Source organism: Callithrix jacchus, chromosome 10, assembly GCF_049354715.1.
Source record: "Callithrix jacchus isolate 240 chromosome 10, calJac240_pri, whole genome shotgun sequence".
NCBI classification, from domain to species: Eukaryota; Metazoa; Chordata; class Mammalia; order Primates; family Cebidae; genus Callithrix; species Callithrix jacchus.
The window spans coordinates 121,053,438-121,072,970 of record NC_133511.1 but is presented as its reverse complement, the minus strand read 5'-3'; the positions used below and the strand labels follow the sequence as shown (position 1 = coordinate 121,072,970).

At 59.7% G+C, this 19,533-nt stretch overlaps 1 protein-coding gene across 15 annotated transcripts in view; it reads left to right on the top strand.

The window, feature by feature from the left end:
* MACROD1 (mono-ADP ribosylhydrolase 1) overlaps nucleotides 1–19,533 on the top strand; it is a 189,578-nt gene that overhangs the window by 168,628 nt on the left and 1,417 nt on the right. For 9 of the 15 annotated variants that reach the window (XM_035263077.2, XM_078341274.1, XM_035263078.3 and 6 more), the window contains 2 exons: nucleotides 4,918–4,947; nucleotides 19,177–19,293. In XM_035263077.2, the coding sequence (XP_035118968.1) occupies nucleotides 4,918–4,947; nucleotides 19,177–19,293 (147 nt within the window). The remainder of the gene's footprint in view (nucleotides 1–4,917; nucleotides 4,948–19,176; nucleotides 19,294–19,533) is intronic. The other 6 variants (XM_078341278.1, XM_035263076.3, XM_078341279.1 and 3 more) reach the window with 1 other exon arrangement.

Below are 19,533 nucleotides of genomic sequence, written 5' to 3'. Positions count from 1 at the left end.
AGTGAGAGAATCGCTTGAACCCTGGAGGCAGAGGTTGCAGCGGACCAAGATGGAACCACAGCACTCCAGCCTGAATACCAGAGTGAGACTTTGTTTCCAAAAAAAAAAACATAGGCACCTGGGAGGGGAGGATTCTGGAGGTAGTGACAGCGATTCATGGCCCCCCAGAGAGCATTGCCGGGGCCACCAGACCCAAGGAGGTGGGGGATGATGAGGGTCTCCTCCAGACAGAGGTACCATGGCAGCGTCTGTGCAAAGGCCCTGGGGCTGGAGGGCAGGGGGCAAGTTTGAGAACCATGTGTACAGCAGAGGGAGAGGTGGAGGGGAGGGCATGGTCGATGGGGCTTAGGGGTCTGCAAAGGGCTAGTCTTTATCCTAAGAGCAAAGAGGATTTCTCATTTCTCACTGGGGCTCCCAAGGCCCCCAGGGCTTCCCATTGGGAGGGTTTTCATAGGGCAACTGGTGTGAAAGAGGAGATTTTACCTCCTTTCCAAATGTACAGTGTGAGAGGATCACTCTCCACAGCTCAGCATCCTCATCTGTAAAACGGGTTTGTGATCGAGCTGTGCACGCACTGAGCCTCCCCAGCCTGGGCCCAGGCATGCCGCCATGTTGGTCCCTTTCCTCCATAAAAATATCTTAAATTACATTTTATGACTTGGTTAGCATCAAGACAAATTTATTCATATTATATCTGTCTGGGAGCAGTGGCTCACACATGTAATCCCAGCACTTTGGGAGGCCGAGGCGAGCGGGACCGGGCCACCTCTGCCTGCAGTGGGGGCAACAGGTGACTCCAGGAGCAGCCACAGACCAGGGCACTCCACAGCCTCCAGGCTGTGCTTGCTGCCGGGAGCTGCACCCCCACCTGGAGCCCCAGCAAGCTGTGCCCCCCGCCAAGCTCCCAGGGCCAGGCTCGGGGCCCTCAGCCACACACGGCGTTCAGAGACCCCTGTTTGCTGGGAGCAGGTCTGGGTCCCTTGGGTGGGGCCTGGTCACGAGCCCCAGCTCGGACCGGAAGTCCAGCGCCCATCCCCCACCTCACGTGGCCATGGCCTGCCTGCAGCCCCCAAATCTCGAAAGAACAACCGTTTGAGATGGGTGTGTTTGCAATCAAGGAAAGGGGCTATAGCAGCCAGTCTCCTGGGCCCAGGTCCATCTCCCCCCATCCCTGGGTACTCGGTGAACCTCACTTACCCCCTCTGGAAACTGGGTTGATGACCCATTGGATAAGGACTAGAGCCTTCCAGCAAACTGAGGGGGGCATGGGGTGCAGTAGAGCAGGAACTTGGAGGCTCAAGCTGGTGGCTAGGGACTGGCTGAGGTGAAAAGGGTTGGACACGGGCCAAGATTTTGGGGTGCACACAGGCCTGGGGAGCAGGGAGACCCAGGAGGCCTGGCCCTGGGCTGGATGAGCTGGTGGCCACACCTGGAAGGCTGGCTGTCGGCGTCAGCTGGCACAGCCAGCCTTGGTTCTTCTCCCCAAGCCTCCAGGCCATTCCCCTGGACAGCCCAGCTGTCGGGTCTTGGAGGTAGCTTTATGGGACCACCATGTGGACGGGTGTCGGGACCTAGGGGAGAGGGCCAGAACGGGGACCCAGAGAAAAGAGGAGCTGAGGAACAGGGTCCCAGCCACCAGGTTGGCAACCTGCCCCCTGGAGCCCCCACCCATGGGACACCAGGCATGGCAGGCTGGAGAAAGGGGCACAGCAGACTGACCTCCCAGGGCACCCACTGGGCGTGGGTCAGGCTTGGAACCAGGTCCTCTGTGCAGCCGAGTCTGAACCCCACACTGGCCGCAGCCGCCCTCTCCCACCTGTGGCCAATCACACCTCCTGGCCTCCCGCAGCTCCACCCAGTGAAGGCTTCCCTCTGCCCCCACCCACCTCCCTCCTCAAGCTCTGGCCGGTGGGCATCGGGTCAGTTCACCCACTCACCTTGCCGAGGCAAGGCCACACACAGTGGAGTTGGGGGCACCAGGTGGGCAGGGGACAGCATCACCTTCCCACAGGGGCCTACAGAGCGGCAGGCCAGCACCCTCCCCTGCCACCCCTACGTGGCTCACTGCCAGCCTATTTGGCACAGTGCCCTCTCTGAGCGGGAGCCAGCTCATTTGTGGCCGGTGTTAATTAAGAGAGAGGTGATGGGGGTAGGTGGGGAGGGGCCAAGGAGGGCAGCTGCCGAGAGGCACCCAGACTGCCCAGGTCGAGGGGCCAAGAGCTGGACTGTGACCCGCGATGCCCCCCTCCTACCTTGCTGGCTCTGGGGTAGCACTGCCCAGACACCCAGCCCTCACCTCTACAGCCGGACCTGCTGTGTGGGGAGTGGGTGGAGCTTGCATCTGGGGCCTGTGGGGTGTTCTGCCTGGTTTCGAGAAGGCATGCCCCACCCCTGGCCAGGGGAAGGTGGTCCCTCTGACCATACCTCAGGCAGTCTCCCCAGGGGTCAGCTGGCTTTGTGGCTTGGCTTTGGAGTCAGACCCTGTCCCAATTTTGCTACCATCACTCCATGACTCAAGCCCCCTGAGCCTCAGTCTCCTTCTCTGTAAAGTGGGAACCATGGCACCTCCCTTGTGGCTTTGTTATAATAAATGGGCCCGCCGGGCACGGTGGCTCACGCCTGTAATCCCAGCACTTTGGGAGGCCGAGGCGGGTGGATCACAAGGTCAAGAGATTGAGACCATCCTGGTCAATATGGTGAAACCCCGTCTCTACTAAAAATACAAAAAATTAGCTGGGCATGGTGGCACGTGCCTGTAGTCCCAGCTACTCAGGAGGCTGAGGCAGGAGAATTGTCTGAAACCAGGAGGCGGAGGTTGCAATGAGCCGAGATCGTGCCATTGCACTCCAGCCTGGGTAACAAGAGCGAAACTCCGTCTCAAAATAATAATAATAATAATAAATGGGCCCATCTGTGCCCAGCGTCCAACCTACACGCAGCAAATAGTCTTTGGTCAGCAGAAATGTACATTCATGGCCGGGCGCCGTGGCTCACACCTGTAATGCCAGCACTTTGAGAGGCCACGGCGGGCAGACCATTTGAGATCAGGAATTTGAGACCAGCTTGACCAACATGGTGAAACCCTGTTGCTACCAAAACTACAAAAACTTAGCTGGCTCTGGTGATAGGCACCTGTAATCCCAGCTGCTTGGTAGGCTGAGGCAGGAGAATCGCTTGAACTTGGGAGGTGGAGGTTGTAGTGAGCCAAGATCATGCCACTGCACTCCATCCTGGGCGACAGAGCCAGACTCCATCTCAAAAACAACAACAAAAGAAATGTCTATTCATGGGCACAGGCCCTACCCAGAGTCACGGGGGCTGCCCCGGGCCGGCCTCGGCACCCCACTGTGGTCCGACTCCCTGCTCTCCCTCCGGCACCGGCTCATGCTCCCACTGCCTCCCTGGCACCGCTTGGCTCACCTCCCCCTCACTTCCCAAGGCCCCCACCCCTGCTCTGGGAGCGCCCAGTCGCTCCTGGCCTCTCCATCTTAATTAGCTGCTTGTATTAATCTCGCAAGTAACGTGGCAACTTGCAGCCCTGGGTTTTCAGGCTGTGGAATTAATTATTCCCCAAGCGAAGAGATGTCAGCTGTGGGAGACCAGCCACTCGGAGCCGCCGACACCACTCAGCAGCGTCCACGCCATCCTCGCGGCATCTGGGGCCTGCAGCCTGGCCGGCCCAGCTCGGCTCTGTGCCCCCCACCACCACCTTTCTACAGAAAGGGCTGTGATGGGCTGGGCAGGTGGGGTGGGGGGCAGAGCTGTGTGCGGAGCTGAAGCCCTGCCTGGGAGCCAGGACTCCCGGGCAGAGGGGCGGGCACAGCTGGCCTCCCACCTGGGCAGCATCTAGGCCTGGGCGGCACCTGCCTGGCCTCGCCCACCGCTTTCCCTGATGAGCTCTGGCAGTTTCCAAGGACGAAGGCTGCCGGCGGGAGCTGGAGCCCAGGCTGGGGGCAGCACCGGCCTGCACGGCCCTGGCATTCCTGCAGAGGGGGGCTGCCAGCCTCACTTTGCCCCCATGTCAGCTGCATGGTGTGGGGGTCACTGACTGGGCAGACTGAGAGGGACAGGGCTGTGCAGGAAAGTGGCAGCCATACAGCCGTCCGTACAGCTCTGCCTGGCAGCACCACCCTAGTCCAGGGACGGGGAGGGACCCAGGCCTTCCTGCAGCAAGGCCCAGACTGAGGATCCCTCTCCATTGGCCTTCACACGGGCCGGCAAGGTGGGGCTGTTCTCCCACATGGGGAAACTGAGGCATGAGGCTACGTGGCCCCAGTCACCCGCTATTGGTCTGGCTTTGGCTCCAGTGGCAGGGCTCCAGGCCTCTTAACCTGGCTCACTTTGTCCCTCTCGTAGCTAGGTGCCCCTTCCCATGACCACGCCCACACCCCCAGTGAGGGTCCTTGTTCTCAGCCCTCCTGCCCTGGCCCTGGGCAGTACTTAGCTGGGTTGCAAAGGCAGTTTGCTTCCTAGTGGCTTCAAGGCTGTGTCCTGCCAGAAGCTGTGAGCCCTGGGGACAGGGACCTGTGCCATCCTCCCCAACTCTGCATTAGGCCTGGTGCTGACCAGCCTCAGGACACACTGTGGACAAAAGAGTGAAGGAATGAAAGGGCCGTGGTGCAAGCCATCTGCCTCTCTGGACCCCCCATGCTTTTGCGTCTGGGTGATCGGGCAGGAGGCCCTAGTAGCTCTCCTGTGTCCCCACCCCTGCCACCCTACAAACCCCAAGCCCATGAGGAACCTCCTCCCTCTCCCCATCATCTACCACTGCCCCAGAGGACTGGGAAGATCCTGTGCCCTGAGGCTGAAGACCCAGCTGGCAGCCCACTCCCATCTCGACCTCACCCTCCCCTCAAGACTGATACTCCCACCCCAGCCCTGTCCCCACTGATCAGCCTTTGTCTGTCTCTCTTGCAGCCAACAGCTCCCTGCTCGGAGGCGGTGGTGGTGAGTGGACCTTCTGTCTTGGTGGGAGTGAGGGTGGGAGTGGCATCTCCCCTGCCCCTCGACTTCGGTGCCCAGATCACTGCCATCCACATTCCCTGATGACCTCACAGGGCGTATCCCTCCCCCAGAGCTAGAGACCTGGATGGCAGGCCTGCCACCCTCACCACCAGGGACCCCAGGCCAGCTCCCCACCCCTCTGAATACAAACCTCCTGCTCTGTAACTGGGCAGGGGCCGCAAGTGTGGTGGGAAAAGCCCAGCCCTGCCCTTGATCCCCCCATGATCTTGGGTAGCTCTATCCCTCTTGGCCTCAGTTTCCCCACCTGTGAGGGCAAAATGATCATCTCTGCCCTGCCCCTGGACCTCAGGCTCTGCAGCCAGGACAGGTCTTGGAAAGGCAGGGAGAGAGCCGCCAGCTCTCAGTCCTGGGATGTCGCTGTGTTCACCCTTGTTAACAACCCCCACGGAGCAGGGGTTCCGGCAGGGCCAGGTGGGCAGGAGGTCGGAGGTCAGGGTGGACCCGGCCACCAGGGATACAGGCCCAGATCACAGGTACCAAGTGGGGGTGTGTCTCTCTACCCCCAGCCCCTGCCTCCATGGCCAGCCCACCCTGGGCAGACCACCCCAGCCCCTTACCCCCAGCTGGCCGGGCTGCCCACTGTCTGCACAGGCAGCAGAATGATTGGTGAGCCAGGGGCCAGGGGTTAATGCGCCGTGGAATAAATCCCGGGGGCCGTGTTTACAGCAGCGGTGGCGGGGTCCAGGCCAGGTTTTAAAAGGGGGAAAAATAAAAGGGGCATGAAGGTCAGGAATAAATAAGAGCAGCGTTAAGAGCTGTCGGTGGCCAGCCAGGATGCAGGGTGGGGGGCTGTTTGTGGCCGAGATGTTTTCCCTCCTCCCTTTTCTCCTCTAGCTGTCCCCATGGAGGTCACAGCTCCCTGGAGGCCTCATAAAGTGAGGGACTTTGCTGGGGACTGTTGGCCTGAGGACAGGCCACCTAAGACCATCTTCCGAAGCCTGTCCTTTGGGAGGACAGTTTGCAGACCCAGCCCCTGCGTGTCCCACCCACAGCACTGTCCTTCCTCTGTTCCTTTATCACCCCTGTGTGCTGGGCCCTGAGCTGGGTGCCGGGACAGGTACTCCTCGGCACAGATGGGCCTGGTTCCTGTCCCCTGAGCTCACAGTGCAGATGAGGGCACCACCATGACACAGGGTGAGCTGTGGCATGGGTGTGGGAGTGAGAGTGGGGGTGGCACCATAGAAGCTTGGTGAGGAGTGCTTGCCCCCACTTGGGGACATCAGGGAGGCTTCTAGAAGGAGGTGGCACCTCCACAGCAATCCAAGGGATGGGTGGGTATGAGCCCGGTGAAGACTGCTGGGAAGGGTGTCCCAGGCAGAGGGAACAGCACGGCAAAGGTTTGGAAGCGGAGGAGAGGGAGGGGAATTTAGGGAGGCTCCGACTCGGGGAATGACTGGAGCCCGGCCAAGAGGTGGGGAGACGGGAGATGGCCCAGGAGCCCAGAGAACCCATGAGGAACGAGATCTCTAGCCACTCAGTTCAGGAAGACAAAGGTCACACAGGGGTGGGCCTCAACCCCACATCAGCTCATTGAGTCTCTTCTGCCCACGACCCTGCCTGGGCTCTCATCTCACTCAAGGCCTAGGCCAAGGTTCTTTCCATGGTCTGTCAGGTCCCAGCCACCTCTCACAGTCACCTCTACTCTGCCACCCTCCCCCCTCGGCTCCAGTCACCCCTGCCTTCCCGGACAGGCCCCAAGCACTCCTGCCTCTGGGCCTCTCGCTGCAGGTCCTTCTGCCCGAGGTCCTCCTGACCCAGGTGTCCACTCGGCTGCTCCCTGCACTCCCACAAGCCTTCATTTGAATGCTGTCTCTCGGGGGCCCGCCCTGGCCCCGCCCTGCTCCGGTTTTCATTTTTCTGAGCGCCTGTCTCCTAACGTGCTGTATAATCTACTTACATATTGTATTCCTTGTCTTCTGTCCCCCGAAAATGAAAGACTGCATCTTTTGCACCCAGAACTGGGGCTGGCACTTATAATAAGTGCTCAATAAAGGTTTGTAATCCCAGCCTATAACCGTAGCGCTTGGGGAGGCCGAGGCAGGAGGATTGCCGAGCCCAGGAATTTAAGACCATCTTGGGGAACATAGAAAGACCCCCATCTCTACAAACAAAAATAAATTAGCCAGGTGTGGTAGCACATGCGCCTGTAGTTCCAGCTTGGGGGGCGGAGGTGAGCTGAGACCACATCACCACAGGGCAAGACCCTGTCTCAAAACTGACAAAAGTTGATTGAATTACAGGTGAAGGTAGGGACCCTATGCATTCATCAAGGGACTTTCCCACGGGCAGCAGGGGAAACCACAGAAGTTTTGGCACATCCAGGACTGGCTCACAGGTGGCCTGTGACCTCACTCTGGAAAGTGGAGGGGCCCTGCCCTAACCACTCAGGGTCACGGTCATTCTGGTTCCCCTGCCAGCATTTAGGGGTGAGGAGCAGCTGGCACAGGCGTCTCGCACAACCTGACTGACACAGAGATGGACGGAGCGGGTGCCCAGAGGACGTGGGCCCGGAGTCCAGCCTTTTAACACAGGCTGAGATTTATGGAGCCACCGCCAGCGCTTGCTGGGACTGTCACTCTGCTAATGGGATGAGAACACAGTGGAGGTGGCAGGGAGGGGCTTGTTAGGGACGAGCCTGGGGCTGGAATGGAGCCCAGCCTGGGCCCTGGAGGTGCTCTGCCCTCCCCTGTACCCTTACTCCTCCGCCATTCTTTGAGTCCACCCAGCCCTCATCCCCTACCTGCCCAAGTTAGACCCCACCTGATTCTGCCCAGACACACGCATCTTCCTGTGATGCCCCTTGACGTCCTCCCCGCGGGGTTCAGGCTTCTACCCCTCCCTCCCATGACCACCCACCCATTGTTCCAACAAGCACAAGGGCCTTCTTGCCTGCCCTGGCCATGCTGCCCGGCGCCCTGATGTGCCCCCTGCTCCATGTCTTTGTCCCACAGCCGTGGTCCCCACTTATGTTTTGTGTTTGTTCTTCATTGCCTTCCTCCCCACTGGAATGGACTCTCCCTGAGGGCAGGGTTCTGGGAGATTCTGAGCCTCTGGAAGAGCTGCCTGCTCTGCAGTAAATAGTGAACGTCTGCAGTGCGCTGAGTGGCACCCTCTATGTGCCTGCCCTAAACTGAGAGCTGAGGACACAGCTCTCAGTCTGGCAACCCCATCCCATCCTCTCACTCCAGGGACTGCCAGCCTGCCAGGCAACCAACCAGCACCCCAACCAACATGCCAGGCAACATGCTAGCCAACACCCCATCCAATACCCAAACCAACATACCCGTCAACATGCCAGCCAACGCCCCAGACAACACCCCAATACCCCAAACATGCCAGCCAACACCCAAACAACATACCACCAAACACCCCAACCAACACCCAGCCATCACCCCAACCAACATCCCAGCCAACACCCCAACCAGCATGAGAGCTAACACCCCAAACACCCCAGCCAACACCCCAAACATGCCAGCCAACACCCAACCAGCCAACACCCTAACACTCCAACCAACACCCCAGCCAACACCCCAACACCCCAACCAACATGACAGCTAACACCCCAAACACCCCAGCCAACACCCCAACATACCAACATGACAGCCAACACCCCAGCCAACACCTCAAAACCCCAGCCAATACCCCAACAAATACCCCCACAAACATGACAGTCAACACCTCAACACCCCAATCAACATGCCAGCCAACACCCAGCCAACAAACACCCCAGTCAACCAACACCCCAATCAACATACCAGCCAATACCCCAACCAACACCCCAGCCAACACACCAACAGCCAACACTCAACACCCTGGCCAACGCCCCAACCAACAAACACCCCAATCAACATGCCAGCCAACACCCCAAGCAATACCCCAACCAACACCCCAGTCATCACCCCAACCAACATCCCAACTAGCATCCCAGCCAACACCTCAACCAGTGCCCCAGCCAACACCCGGACCAACACCCCAACCAACAAACACCTCAGTCAACATGCCAGCTAACGCTGCAACCAACACCCCAGCCAATACCCTGTCCAGCTTCCTGGAGTGTGTGGTGGCATGGAGTTCTGCCAGGAGGGGCTGGCACAGCTGGGCTCAGAAGCCAGGGCTTGCACTGGCCTGCAGGGCTTTGGGGCCTAAGCCCACTGTTTTTACGGCAGATGTGTGTTGATTTGGAGCAGGAGAGGGCTCGAGTCTGGAGAGCAGGGAAGGGAGTCTCCCAGGCAGCCCCAATGCAGTGAGAGCCCCCAGGGGTTACTAGGCTAAAGGGACTTAACCTGTGGCTCAAGAGTTCTGATTGGGCCGGGCACGGTGGCTCACGCCTATAATCCCAGCACTTTGGGAGGCCAAGGCGGGTGGATCACGAGGTCAAGAGATCGAGACCATCCTGGTCACCAAGGTGAAACCCCATCTCTATTAAAACACAAAAATTAGCTGGGCATGGTGGTGCGTGCCTGTAGCCCCAGCTACTCGGGAGGCTGAGGCAGGAGAATTGCTTGAACCCAGGAGGCAAAGGTTGCAGTGAGCCGAGATCACGCCATTGCACTCCAGCCTGGGTAACGAGCGAAACTCTTGTCTCAAAAAAAAAAAAAGAGTTCTGATTAAGGAAAAAAAAAAAGAGAGCGGGCCTGCCTCACTCTGGGCCTGGACTGCCTGGACTCACCCATCAGGCCCTGAGGCCAAACTAGATGGTGCTGGCAACGCAATGAGCCCCGGGCAAGCTCCCGAGCTCCCCATTCCTTCCTGGGGCACACTCTGAGTTGGGGGAGCTATGCCAAATGCTGGGACTTAGGACTTCGCTCTACCTTCAGGGAGACCCAGTTTGGTAGGAGGCTTCTCAGCAGAGGGAGCATTTGACTTGGGTCCTGAAGTCTGAATAGGAGTTCTGCTGGTAGAGCAGGATGGAGACCCCCAGGGAGAGGGCCTGTGTCTGCTTCAGAGAGGCTTGATGGACTTGGGCAGCCACCAGCCTCCCCAACAGACCCTTTGGCCTGGTGTCTGCCAGGCCCCCTCCTCTCTCCCTCCTTCCTCCTGGAAAGCTTTTACTGACTCAATAAAAACATTTTTTAAAACACTCTCCTATTGTATGGTAAAAAGGGAGGCAGGTCCTAAATCAGGACGGAATCGACGGGGCCCTGACGCGTCTCTCCTGTTTATTAGGACTGAAATGTTTACTCGGCGATAAGGAGCCGGCTTTCTCGGGGAGATTTGTGCGCTCTTTTTCAATTACCCCTCGTCTTTCTCTGCCACTTTTGCACTAAAGGGATAATAAATGTATCGGAGCGTTTCAATTATTCATCTAAATCATGACTGCGCCTGCCACGGCCAAGCTTTAGTGACAGATTAATTCAGGGCCGCCTTCTTCTGCCTGCGTGGCCGCCATCTCTACTCTGGCCTGGCCAGCGCCCCAAAGGGTCAGCTCCTGGAGTGGGCAGGAGAGGGTCAGGCAGGTCCCTGGCAGGTGGGCAGGGTGCGGATGGAACCCCATCCCCACCCTCTGCCCTGGGCCTTCCTGAGGTCAGCGACCCCACCCAAACTGCAGGGTCCACTTTATGTGGGCACAAGTGCCCCTGCCCCCAATGCCTTTCACCCTGAGCACCCCTGCACCCTGTGCCCACAGGGCAAGCCCATGAGTGTGTGTGTGTCCTGTACATGCTGGCCCAGCTGCTTCCGGTCCAAGAGAAGGGAGGGTGGCTGGGCTTCCCTCACTATCTTCTGGGCACTGGGCCTTTGCACATGCTGCACCTGGCCTGAGTGCCCCTCTGCCCTCCTGCCACAACCCTCCCACCTAGTTTCACCTTCCCATGTCAGGGCACCCCCTCCACTCTGCTCCGTTTAGTGAAGCCTGCCATGTGAACAACCCTCCCAGCCCTGTGCCAACCCTGGGCGCCTGTGTGTGTGTGTGTGCACCTCTCGCCTTGCCCCAGGCCCCCACCATGGATTCCCTAGCATGCTCAGAAGCTGCCACCCAGAAGCTGCTCAGAAGCTCTTCACACACGTGCTGGGGCCCTGGGGGCCAGCCGAGCATCCTCCCCACACCCCTGCCTCTCTCCCTTGGGCATCTCCCTTACCACCCCCCTCTCTCCCTCGTTTTCTCCATTTCTCCCTCTACCCTCTGCCTCTCTCTGGCTCCCTCTTCCTTCTGTCATTCCTCTCACTCTGGCGCTCTCTGTTCCTAGACCGGCAGGCCCAGGAGGATTCGCTCCAGCCTCTAAGTATTCAGTCCTTGCTTCCTGCCCCACTGGCAAGCGCTCCACGCCCTGCTCCGGCACTATCTCCCATCGCCCTGCTGTTGCTAATCCGTGATTGCTTCCCATGGCCGCTGGGAAAAGGCTCAGCTCCGGCCGCTCCGATTAGCTGTGGCCCGGCTCCAAGAGCAGATAACGTGGTCTCCGTGGTCTGTGGCCGGCCTTGGCCCTCTGGAGGCCGGGCTGTGTGTGTCCCACCCCTCCCTGGCTGAGCTGAGCTCAGAAGAAGCAGGTGGTCCAGGGGCTCGGCAGCCCTGCACCTGTCCCTGTGCCAGTCTGGTGGGTGTTGGGTGTGCAGGGTGTCGGACGTGCTCTCTGGCGTGGGGCGTGGGGCTGTCTGGCAAAGGGCAGGGGTGGGGGCTGTGCTTCAGCATAGAAGGGAAGGGCGTGCCAGGAAGAGGGAAGAGAAGGGCACCCAGATGCCAACTCAGAACACCTCCCTCCCCTGCCAGAACCTTCCCACCCCGCTGGACTCAATTCCCAGCTCCTGATTCCTCAGCACCCAGGAGGCCCTGGAGAGGCGGCTCCTCCCAGCTTCACCTGCCGGCCTGTTCCCACCATAGGGCTCTGCTTTCCTGAGCTCTCTGCCCCGGGGCCTCACCCCCGACTCTCCTCCCCATCTCCTTCAAAGCCAGTTCTTTCTCATTAATCAGGGCTCTGCTCAGATGCCGCCTCCTCCAAGGGGCCTCCTCACTGCTGAACAGCGCCAGCCCCTCCCGCCTCCCTCCTGTCCAGCTTCATCTTCCCCTTCTTTTTCACCACCGCCATGACTTACAGCCGCGTGTCCTGTCCCTAGAACTGCGGCCACGGGAGGCCTGGCCTTGCACAGGGCTGGCACGTGGAATGCCACCCCCCAGGCCTCGCCCGCATTCTTTGAATAGTGCAGATTTTGGAGCCAGTAGGAGGAATGCAGGAGGTAGGGCATTCATCTGAGGGGGAGGTAGCAGGGAGCCCCAGAGAGTCCTTGAAAGCTTCACTGGAATTGAGGATTTTATTCTATGTACCCTTGGGAGCCATGGGAGGTTTTAGGAGCAGATGGCTTGAGCCCTTTTCCAAGGAAAGGTCCCAGGCCTCCCTGCCACCCCTGCCTGACCCCAGTTGGTGATGATGATGATGGTGCCAACAACAGCCGGGCGTTCTCAGTACTCACAACGTGGCCACCAGTGCCCTCTGAACCTCTCCCAGCAAAATCTCACACACCCTCACCCAGTCCTAAGGGAGGTAGCATCAGCATCTTAATTCTGCAGATGAAGAAACTGAGGCACCAAGTTCCCGGAGCTGAACCTTCTCACCCCACCCTGCAGCTGGCCCTGCTGTATAAAAGGGACACTGGGACTTGGGCCCCTGTCCCATGGCCACAGCTTTGACCAGGCAGCTAGTGGGGCTCCTGCTCCGCCCCCCACAGGCACGATGCCACCGAGCCCCTGCATGCAGCTGCCACAGGGATTTTTAATAACGGGAGTGATTTTTGCATGATGAATGAGGCACCGCCGTTGTGTACATAATGAAGCCCTAATGTTTTCAAATCCCCATTTAAGGAGCTGATCTCACCCCGTAATGAATTTCAGATCACATAACAGAGCTGTCGTCCATCCATCTTCTCCCTGGGGCACCCACCCGCCTTGGCACCGAGAGAGGGTGGGGCCTGGTAAGGATGGGCTCTGTACCCGTGCTGGGCTGAGCCCAAGCCGCAGCCGGGGCTGGCGAGGGTTTGTTGATTGAATGGGCGACCAGGAGGTGTAAACAGAGGCAAAGATGGTTCTGGCAGTGGGATATTACTGAGGCTCTTGGCCGAGGAGTTGAAGAGAAGCCAGAGGTAGAGAATGAGGAATGGGCTAGGAGAGAAGAGAGGGCAAGACCCTTGGGTGGGTCACTTACCCAGGCTTTGTGGGCAGACCTTCCCTCTGCAGGGTTGGGAGCCTGGGGCAGCAGCTCTGATGCCTGTCCTTGATGTAGTTGGCACTCTCTCAGGACTCAGTTTCCCCCATTTCCCAGGGAGCCTGGCCCTTCTGCCTTGGTATCAGGTATTTCTGTAGCCCTCCCCCAGAGAGGGAAATCAGCATGGGCCGTACCAAGGCTCAGCTGCCAGTACCCTCCCTGCTGTGCTCAGCCCGTCTAGGCAGGAGTGGTTCCCAGAGCCCAGACCCCTGTGCCTCCCTGGGCTGGAGGGGAGGCACACCTCTCCCCTACCCCAGCTCTCGCCTCTGCCTCCCCAAGGCCCTCTCTCCCCAGCCCCTCCTGCCTGCCTTGTCAGGGACGTCTCCACCCTAGCAGTGCGGCTCATCCTGGGGTACAAGGTCCCCTGAGAGCATGACGGGGCAAAGGAATCCCCTGCCTGTAAAGTCCATAGCTGAGCCTCAGCCTCCTGTTTGTAAAAGGGGATGCCCCCACATCGCCCCTGCAAGCTCATTCAAAGGTGTGAGTTTGAGCCAGAGGCATGAGACTTGGCACTTGAGGCGCAGGGCCAGACACTGCAGTCATGGGGCAGGCTGGAGACCAGCAGCCCAGAGACCCTGCCAGCCCAGGCCCCGCTCACCCTCACAACCCGGCCCAGGCCCCTTCCTGCTCACTTGGCTGCTCTTCAGGCCCACAGGAGTCTAGGAAGGTGGGGGGCAGCAGCAAGAGCTGTCCAGGCAAGGCCTTACATTTTGCTGGGTGGCTCTGGGAAAGTGGCTTTGCCTCTCTGAGCCTATCACTACTTCCATAAGATGAAGTTAATATTCATTAATATTGTGGTTAATATTGTGGGTCTTGGCCAGGCGTGGTGGCTCACTGCTGTAATCCCAGCACTTTGGGAGGCCGAGGTGGGTGAATCACGAGGTCAGGAGTTCGAGACCAGCCTGACCAACATGGAGAAGCCCTGTCTCTACTAAAAATACAAAATTAGCCAGGTGTGGTGGCACATGCCTGTAATCACAGCTACTCGTGAGGCTGAGGCAGAAGAATCGCTTGAACCCAGGAGGTGGAGGTTTTGGTGAGATGAGATTATACCACTGCAGTCCATCCTGGGCGACAATAGTGAAACTCTGTATCGAAAAATAATCACCATCGTCACCATCATGTGGGTCTCAGTTCCTGCTCCTCCTCTAACTGTGGGACCTTGGACAAGCTGCTTAACCCTGGGCCCTCAGTCCCATCCCCCTGGACAGCTCCCAGCATAATCTCACTTCCCCCACCACTCTTTTTTCTTTTTTGAGATGGGGTCTCACTATGTTGTCCAGGCTGATCTGACTCTCCTGAGCTCAAGTGATCCTCCCACCTCAGCCTCCCAAAGTGCTGAGATTACAGGCATGAGCCACCCTGCCCAGCCCCAGCACTCCCTAGAGGCCAGGGCTCTGAGATTCAGAGAGGTTAAGTGATTTGCCCCAAATCACCAGCAATCTTATGGTCAAGAATTCTGGGAAGAAAAATCCCAAAGAGAGCACACCATGGACCAGCCCCACAGGACGGTGGGGGAACCGGGTGGCATAGAGAGACCAGGAGCAGGTCCAGGCCTGCAGGTTGGGGTGCCCTGCCCTCAGCAGGGGCACAGCTGCCCTCCTGGTCCCTCGGGCACAGGCCTCCTCTTGTTCCCGTAAATAATTAATTAGCCCCTGCCTGCTTGTTTGTTTAGCATGAGGAATGCTCCCCCACTGAGACGCATTTATTGCTGAATAAATTTAAATATCTAATCTTCCCTTCATGAATATTACAGCACCCTAAATAGCGGCCAACTCATCCTAAGCGCCTTGGCGGACGGCCTCACCGGAGCCTGGCTGCCTTCCGCCTCTGCTGGCTCTGAGGATGGCCTGGCTCCAGCCCCGCCTGCCCACTCCTGGTGCCCTCTTCTGCCCCAGGAATGCCCGGGGCCACAATCACTTGGCCCAGCCTTCCTTCCTTCCTCAGCATCCTTCCATGGGAGGCGCAGAGAGGCTGGGGGCTGAGTGCAGGACCTCGGAGGCTGGCAGGCCGGGGTTTCCCTGCGAAGCAGGGAGGCACCTGAGATGGGGCGGAGGGCCAGAGGCTATTCAGAGGCCAGGGCGGGGGCAGAAAGAGGCTCCTCAGGGCTCAGGAAAGGGCAGACAGGGCGCCGTCGACATCTGAGGAGCAGCTTGAGGAAGGAGACAGGGAAGGGCCCGCTGAATGGAGGAGCCGTCAGCTGTGGGGGCAGCCACACTGTCCAGAAAGACAGTGGTCTCAGAACACTGAGCAGCAAGAGGCCCCAGGCAGCCCCTCTGCTGGGAGGGGACGTGCCTCCCCAAGAGTGGGAACGGGCCATTCAAGCCAGTCGGTCAGAGTGCTTCAGGGTGAGGCCCTCTTAGGGTCCCAGAGGAAGCAGAGCCACCTAGGTTGAGAGCCCAGCCTTCCAGCTGCTGGGCAAGTTTCCCTCTCTGTGCCTCAGTTTCTTCTTCTATAAGCAGAAATACAATAGGACAGTGGATATAAATCACAGCGCAGGTGCTTACCCAACAAGAGGACTGAGAAAGGGCACGGGGTGGGGGTGAGTCATACCAACTACTTAGAAGGCTGAGCTGGGGCAACATAGCAAGAGCCTGTCTCAAAAAAAAAGCAGGCTCAGCTGGGCGCTGTGACTCACGTCTGTCATCCCAGCACTTTGGGAGGCCAAGGCAGGTGGATCACAAGGTCAAGAGATCGAGACCATCCTGGCCAACGTGGTGAAACCCCATCTGTACTAAAAATACAAAAATTAGCGGGGCATGGTGGTGGGTGCCTGTAATCCCAGCTACTTGAGAGGCTGAGGCAGGAGAATTGCTTGAACCCGGGAGGCAGAGGTTGCAGTGAGCCAAGATCACACCACTGCATTCCAGCCCAGTGACGGAGCAAGACTCTCTCCAAAAACAAAAAACAGGCTCATGCCTATAATCCCAGCACTTTGTGAGGCCAAGGCAGGTGGATCGTGTGAGACTAGCCTGACCAACATGGTAAAACCCTGTCTCTACCAAAAATACAAAAAATTAGCCAGGCGTGGTAGTGTGCACCTGTGATCCTAGCTCCTTGGGAGGCTGAGGCACAAGAATCACTTGAACCCGGGAGGCAGAGGTTACAGTGAGCCGAGATCACACCACTGCACTCCAGACTGGGCGTCAGAGAGAGACAGAGGGCTGACGTGAAGGTGCCGGATGAGGGAAGCTTAAAGGTAGAGGAGGGAGGAAGAGACTGCAGCGGGGAGGAGGGCCTCAGGGGCCATCTTGCAGTCAGGTGGAGGAAGGCTTCATTTGACCTGATGGAGAAACATCCCAGGAGGGCCCCGCCACCCGTCGGTTCTGTCTCCCCAGGAAAGACCCCAGGTCTTCTGCTGACTTGGGATGGAGGATGAGCTGGAGGCTGGGCTGGAGGCTTGTTTTGGTGGCTGAGGGACCTGAAGAGAGACTGAGGGCTGCTCAGCTCCCGGGAACTGGGAAGATCCCACCTTCCACCAGGCAGCCCCGGCGACCAGGGCTGCGGGTCTTTTCCAGCTGCCTTGGGGTGGCGTGGGAAGAGGAAAGAGGGAAGGAGGGCATCTCCGTTGGACGGGACATCAGGAGGCTTGAGTCTCTAGGACCCAGTAAGAGCCAGGACAGGCCTAGAGGGCAGAGCTAAGGGGGCTCTGGGAGTGTGTGTGTGGGAGGGGCCCTGTGGGCCCTGGCTAAGAACAGCAGGGTGGGGAATCCCCTCTGCACTTGCTGGGGAGAGAGAGGCCAGTGTGTAGACAGGGAGGGGCATGCAGGCAGGAGGGGCCAGGCTGCTCACTCGCTTGTTGGGATGAGGGTGGGCAGCCATGGGCCGATAATGACCTGTCTGTCATGTCTGCTTTAGGGGAGCCCCTCCCTGGGGCACCTGCAGAGCCACCACCTGGCTGGGCGGGCGCTGTTCTGGAATTGCTGGCAGTGAGACAGGGGGTGTCTGGCCTGAGCCTCTCCCAGCATGGATTCCAGCTCCCTCCACCTCCCTTGTGCCCCCAGGTCAGCCCCAAAGGCCTGGCTGCAGGCCCGTGGGCCACTTCCATAGGAAACATTAAATCCCTGAATACTGAGCTCCACTTCCGAAGGGCCCCCACAGCTGGCCAAGGTCGCCTGCAGGGCAGTTAGCACCCAGTGACAGCGAGCAGCTGGGTGCCAGGTGGTTGAGGCCATCAGGGCAGGGCTGGGAGGCTCCTAGGAGAGCCGGCTCAGACAGGCCCCTGCGCTCAACCCCACACTTCGTGAACACCCTGCGCACACCCCCTCCCATCATGCTGGTGTACACACACCCGAGCATGCCCACGCTGTCACACTGTTGTTAGTAACAGGATACACTCACATCACCTCCACTCGTGCCAAGTACTGCCTTAAGCACGATCCAAAGTTAACTCAATCCTTCCAACAGCCCAGTGAGCTCCAGGTGCTACTATCCCATCTTCCAGATGGAGCAACTGAGGCCCAGAGAGGTTAAACGATACGTGTGGGGTCTCACATCTGTGGCTGGCAGAGCCGGGATTTGAACTCAGACTGCCCATCTCCACAGCCAGCCATGGCTCCCCATTCGAACCCTCGCTGCCCATCTCCAGCCCGGACGCCCGCTCCTGGCCCACCCTTCTTGCTCCAGCTCAGCCTCCCTGCCGGCTGCAGCTGCCTTTCTCCCTGCATAGAAGAGAAGCGGGGGTCGGGATCCAGGCCTGAGCCATTCTCAGGGTTCCCCTAACCTCTCTGCCCACCTATCCCTGGGACGCTCTGGGAAATTGCCCGGTGCCAGCTCTAAGTAAAGTTGCAAAATGAGGCTTAATTGTGCCCCTGGGACACAAAAGAAAGGGGTGTGAGCCAGCTGGCATCTCTGGAGCTGTGCCGAGGCTGAGATGAGGAAGGAGGCGGAGCCTTGGTTTGTCCATCTGTAAAATGGGGAATGATGGTCTCTCTTGATGCCCGCCCTTGAGCACCAGGGAGCTGGTGCCTGAGGAGCTCCTGGCACGGGCCTAGGGTGCGATTAGAGCTGTCACAGATGGGCCGGGTCCTCCCGGCCAGCACGGGGTCTTTTCCTCTGTGGGAGGGTCGCTGTCCCAGTATTCCAGATGAGACAGTGGACGCCAGAGAGGGTAAGAGGCAGGATCTCGTAGCCGATGAGGGGCAAGCCCGGGCTGGACCCAGGCCTGCCTGAGGCGGTGCCTCACCTACGCGGTGCCCTGGCGAGGTTGGGCTGCTGGAGGGTTTCCTCCAAGCCTCCCGCTGCGCCCGGGTTGTTTATCTGGGCCCGGGTCCCCAGGGTCACTCGCGAGGCCCTGGAGCCGCCCTCGGATAAACAAGCCCAGGAGGGGCCGCAATTAAGCCGGATGCGCTAACGAGGAGGCTCATTAACCAGCAGGCTTTGCGCGGGGAGACCCGGGCCCCCAGCTCCGGATCTGATCACCTTGTAACAAGGTGGCCTCTGTTTCCTCCTCCGCAAAATGGGTCCTACGGTTTGCCCCCGTCCCGTGGGGCGCTGCCTGGGGAGGTGGTCCTTGGGATCCCACCAACGCCGAGGCCCGGGAGGAGGCAGTGACTGGTCGCAAGACAGGGCTAGAGAGGGGCGTCGGGGAGGACAGTGAAGCTTTCCCGTCACCCCGGCTTCAGCGGCAGTTCCTGCCTTGGCGGCCCCCGCCTCCCGGAGCCGCCCTGCCTGGGCCCTGGCGGGGAGGCCTGGAAGGAGCAGGGTGGGCCGGGCGCGCCCCCTGCTGGCCTCCCTGCGCCACTTCCCGCCAGGCCCAGGGCCGCCCCGCTGTGCGCCTCGGTTCACCCAGATAAACACTCTGGGTGGGGATGGGGGCAGCGGCCGAGGCCGCGGGGTTGGGGCGCGGCGCCGCGTGGGTCCTCGCACCGCCGAGGGGCTTCTCCGGACTGCCGGTGCTCAGTCCGGGGTCGCAGCCTTCTCGGCCAGGCCGGCTCAGCCCCACCCGCCCTCTCCGCAGTGGACGGTTGCATTCACCGGGCCGCCGGCGCCCTGCTCACCGACGAGTGCCGGACCCTGCAGAGCTGCGACACCGGCAAGGCCAAGATCACCTGCGGCTATCGGCTGCCCGCCAAATGTGAGTCCCCGAAGCGCCCCCAGCCGCGGGGCGCAGACAGGGCGCCTGTGTGTCACTGGGGCATCAGGATTGCGGCCCCCACAGGAGTGCTGGGGACCTTCTCAGAGGGCCCTTTTCAACCTTAAGGCTCAAGACCCGGCCCCCCGCCCCCGAACACCCAGAAAGCAGATAGGGGAGACCGTGCGTGGAGGCTGGGGAAGGAGCTGAAGGGCAACGCCTTTGCGCCCACACTCGCGCCTG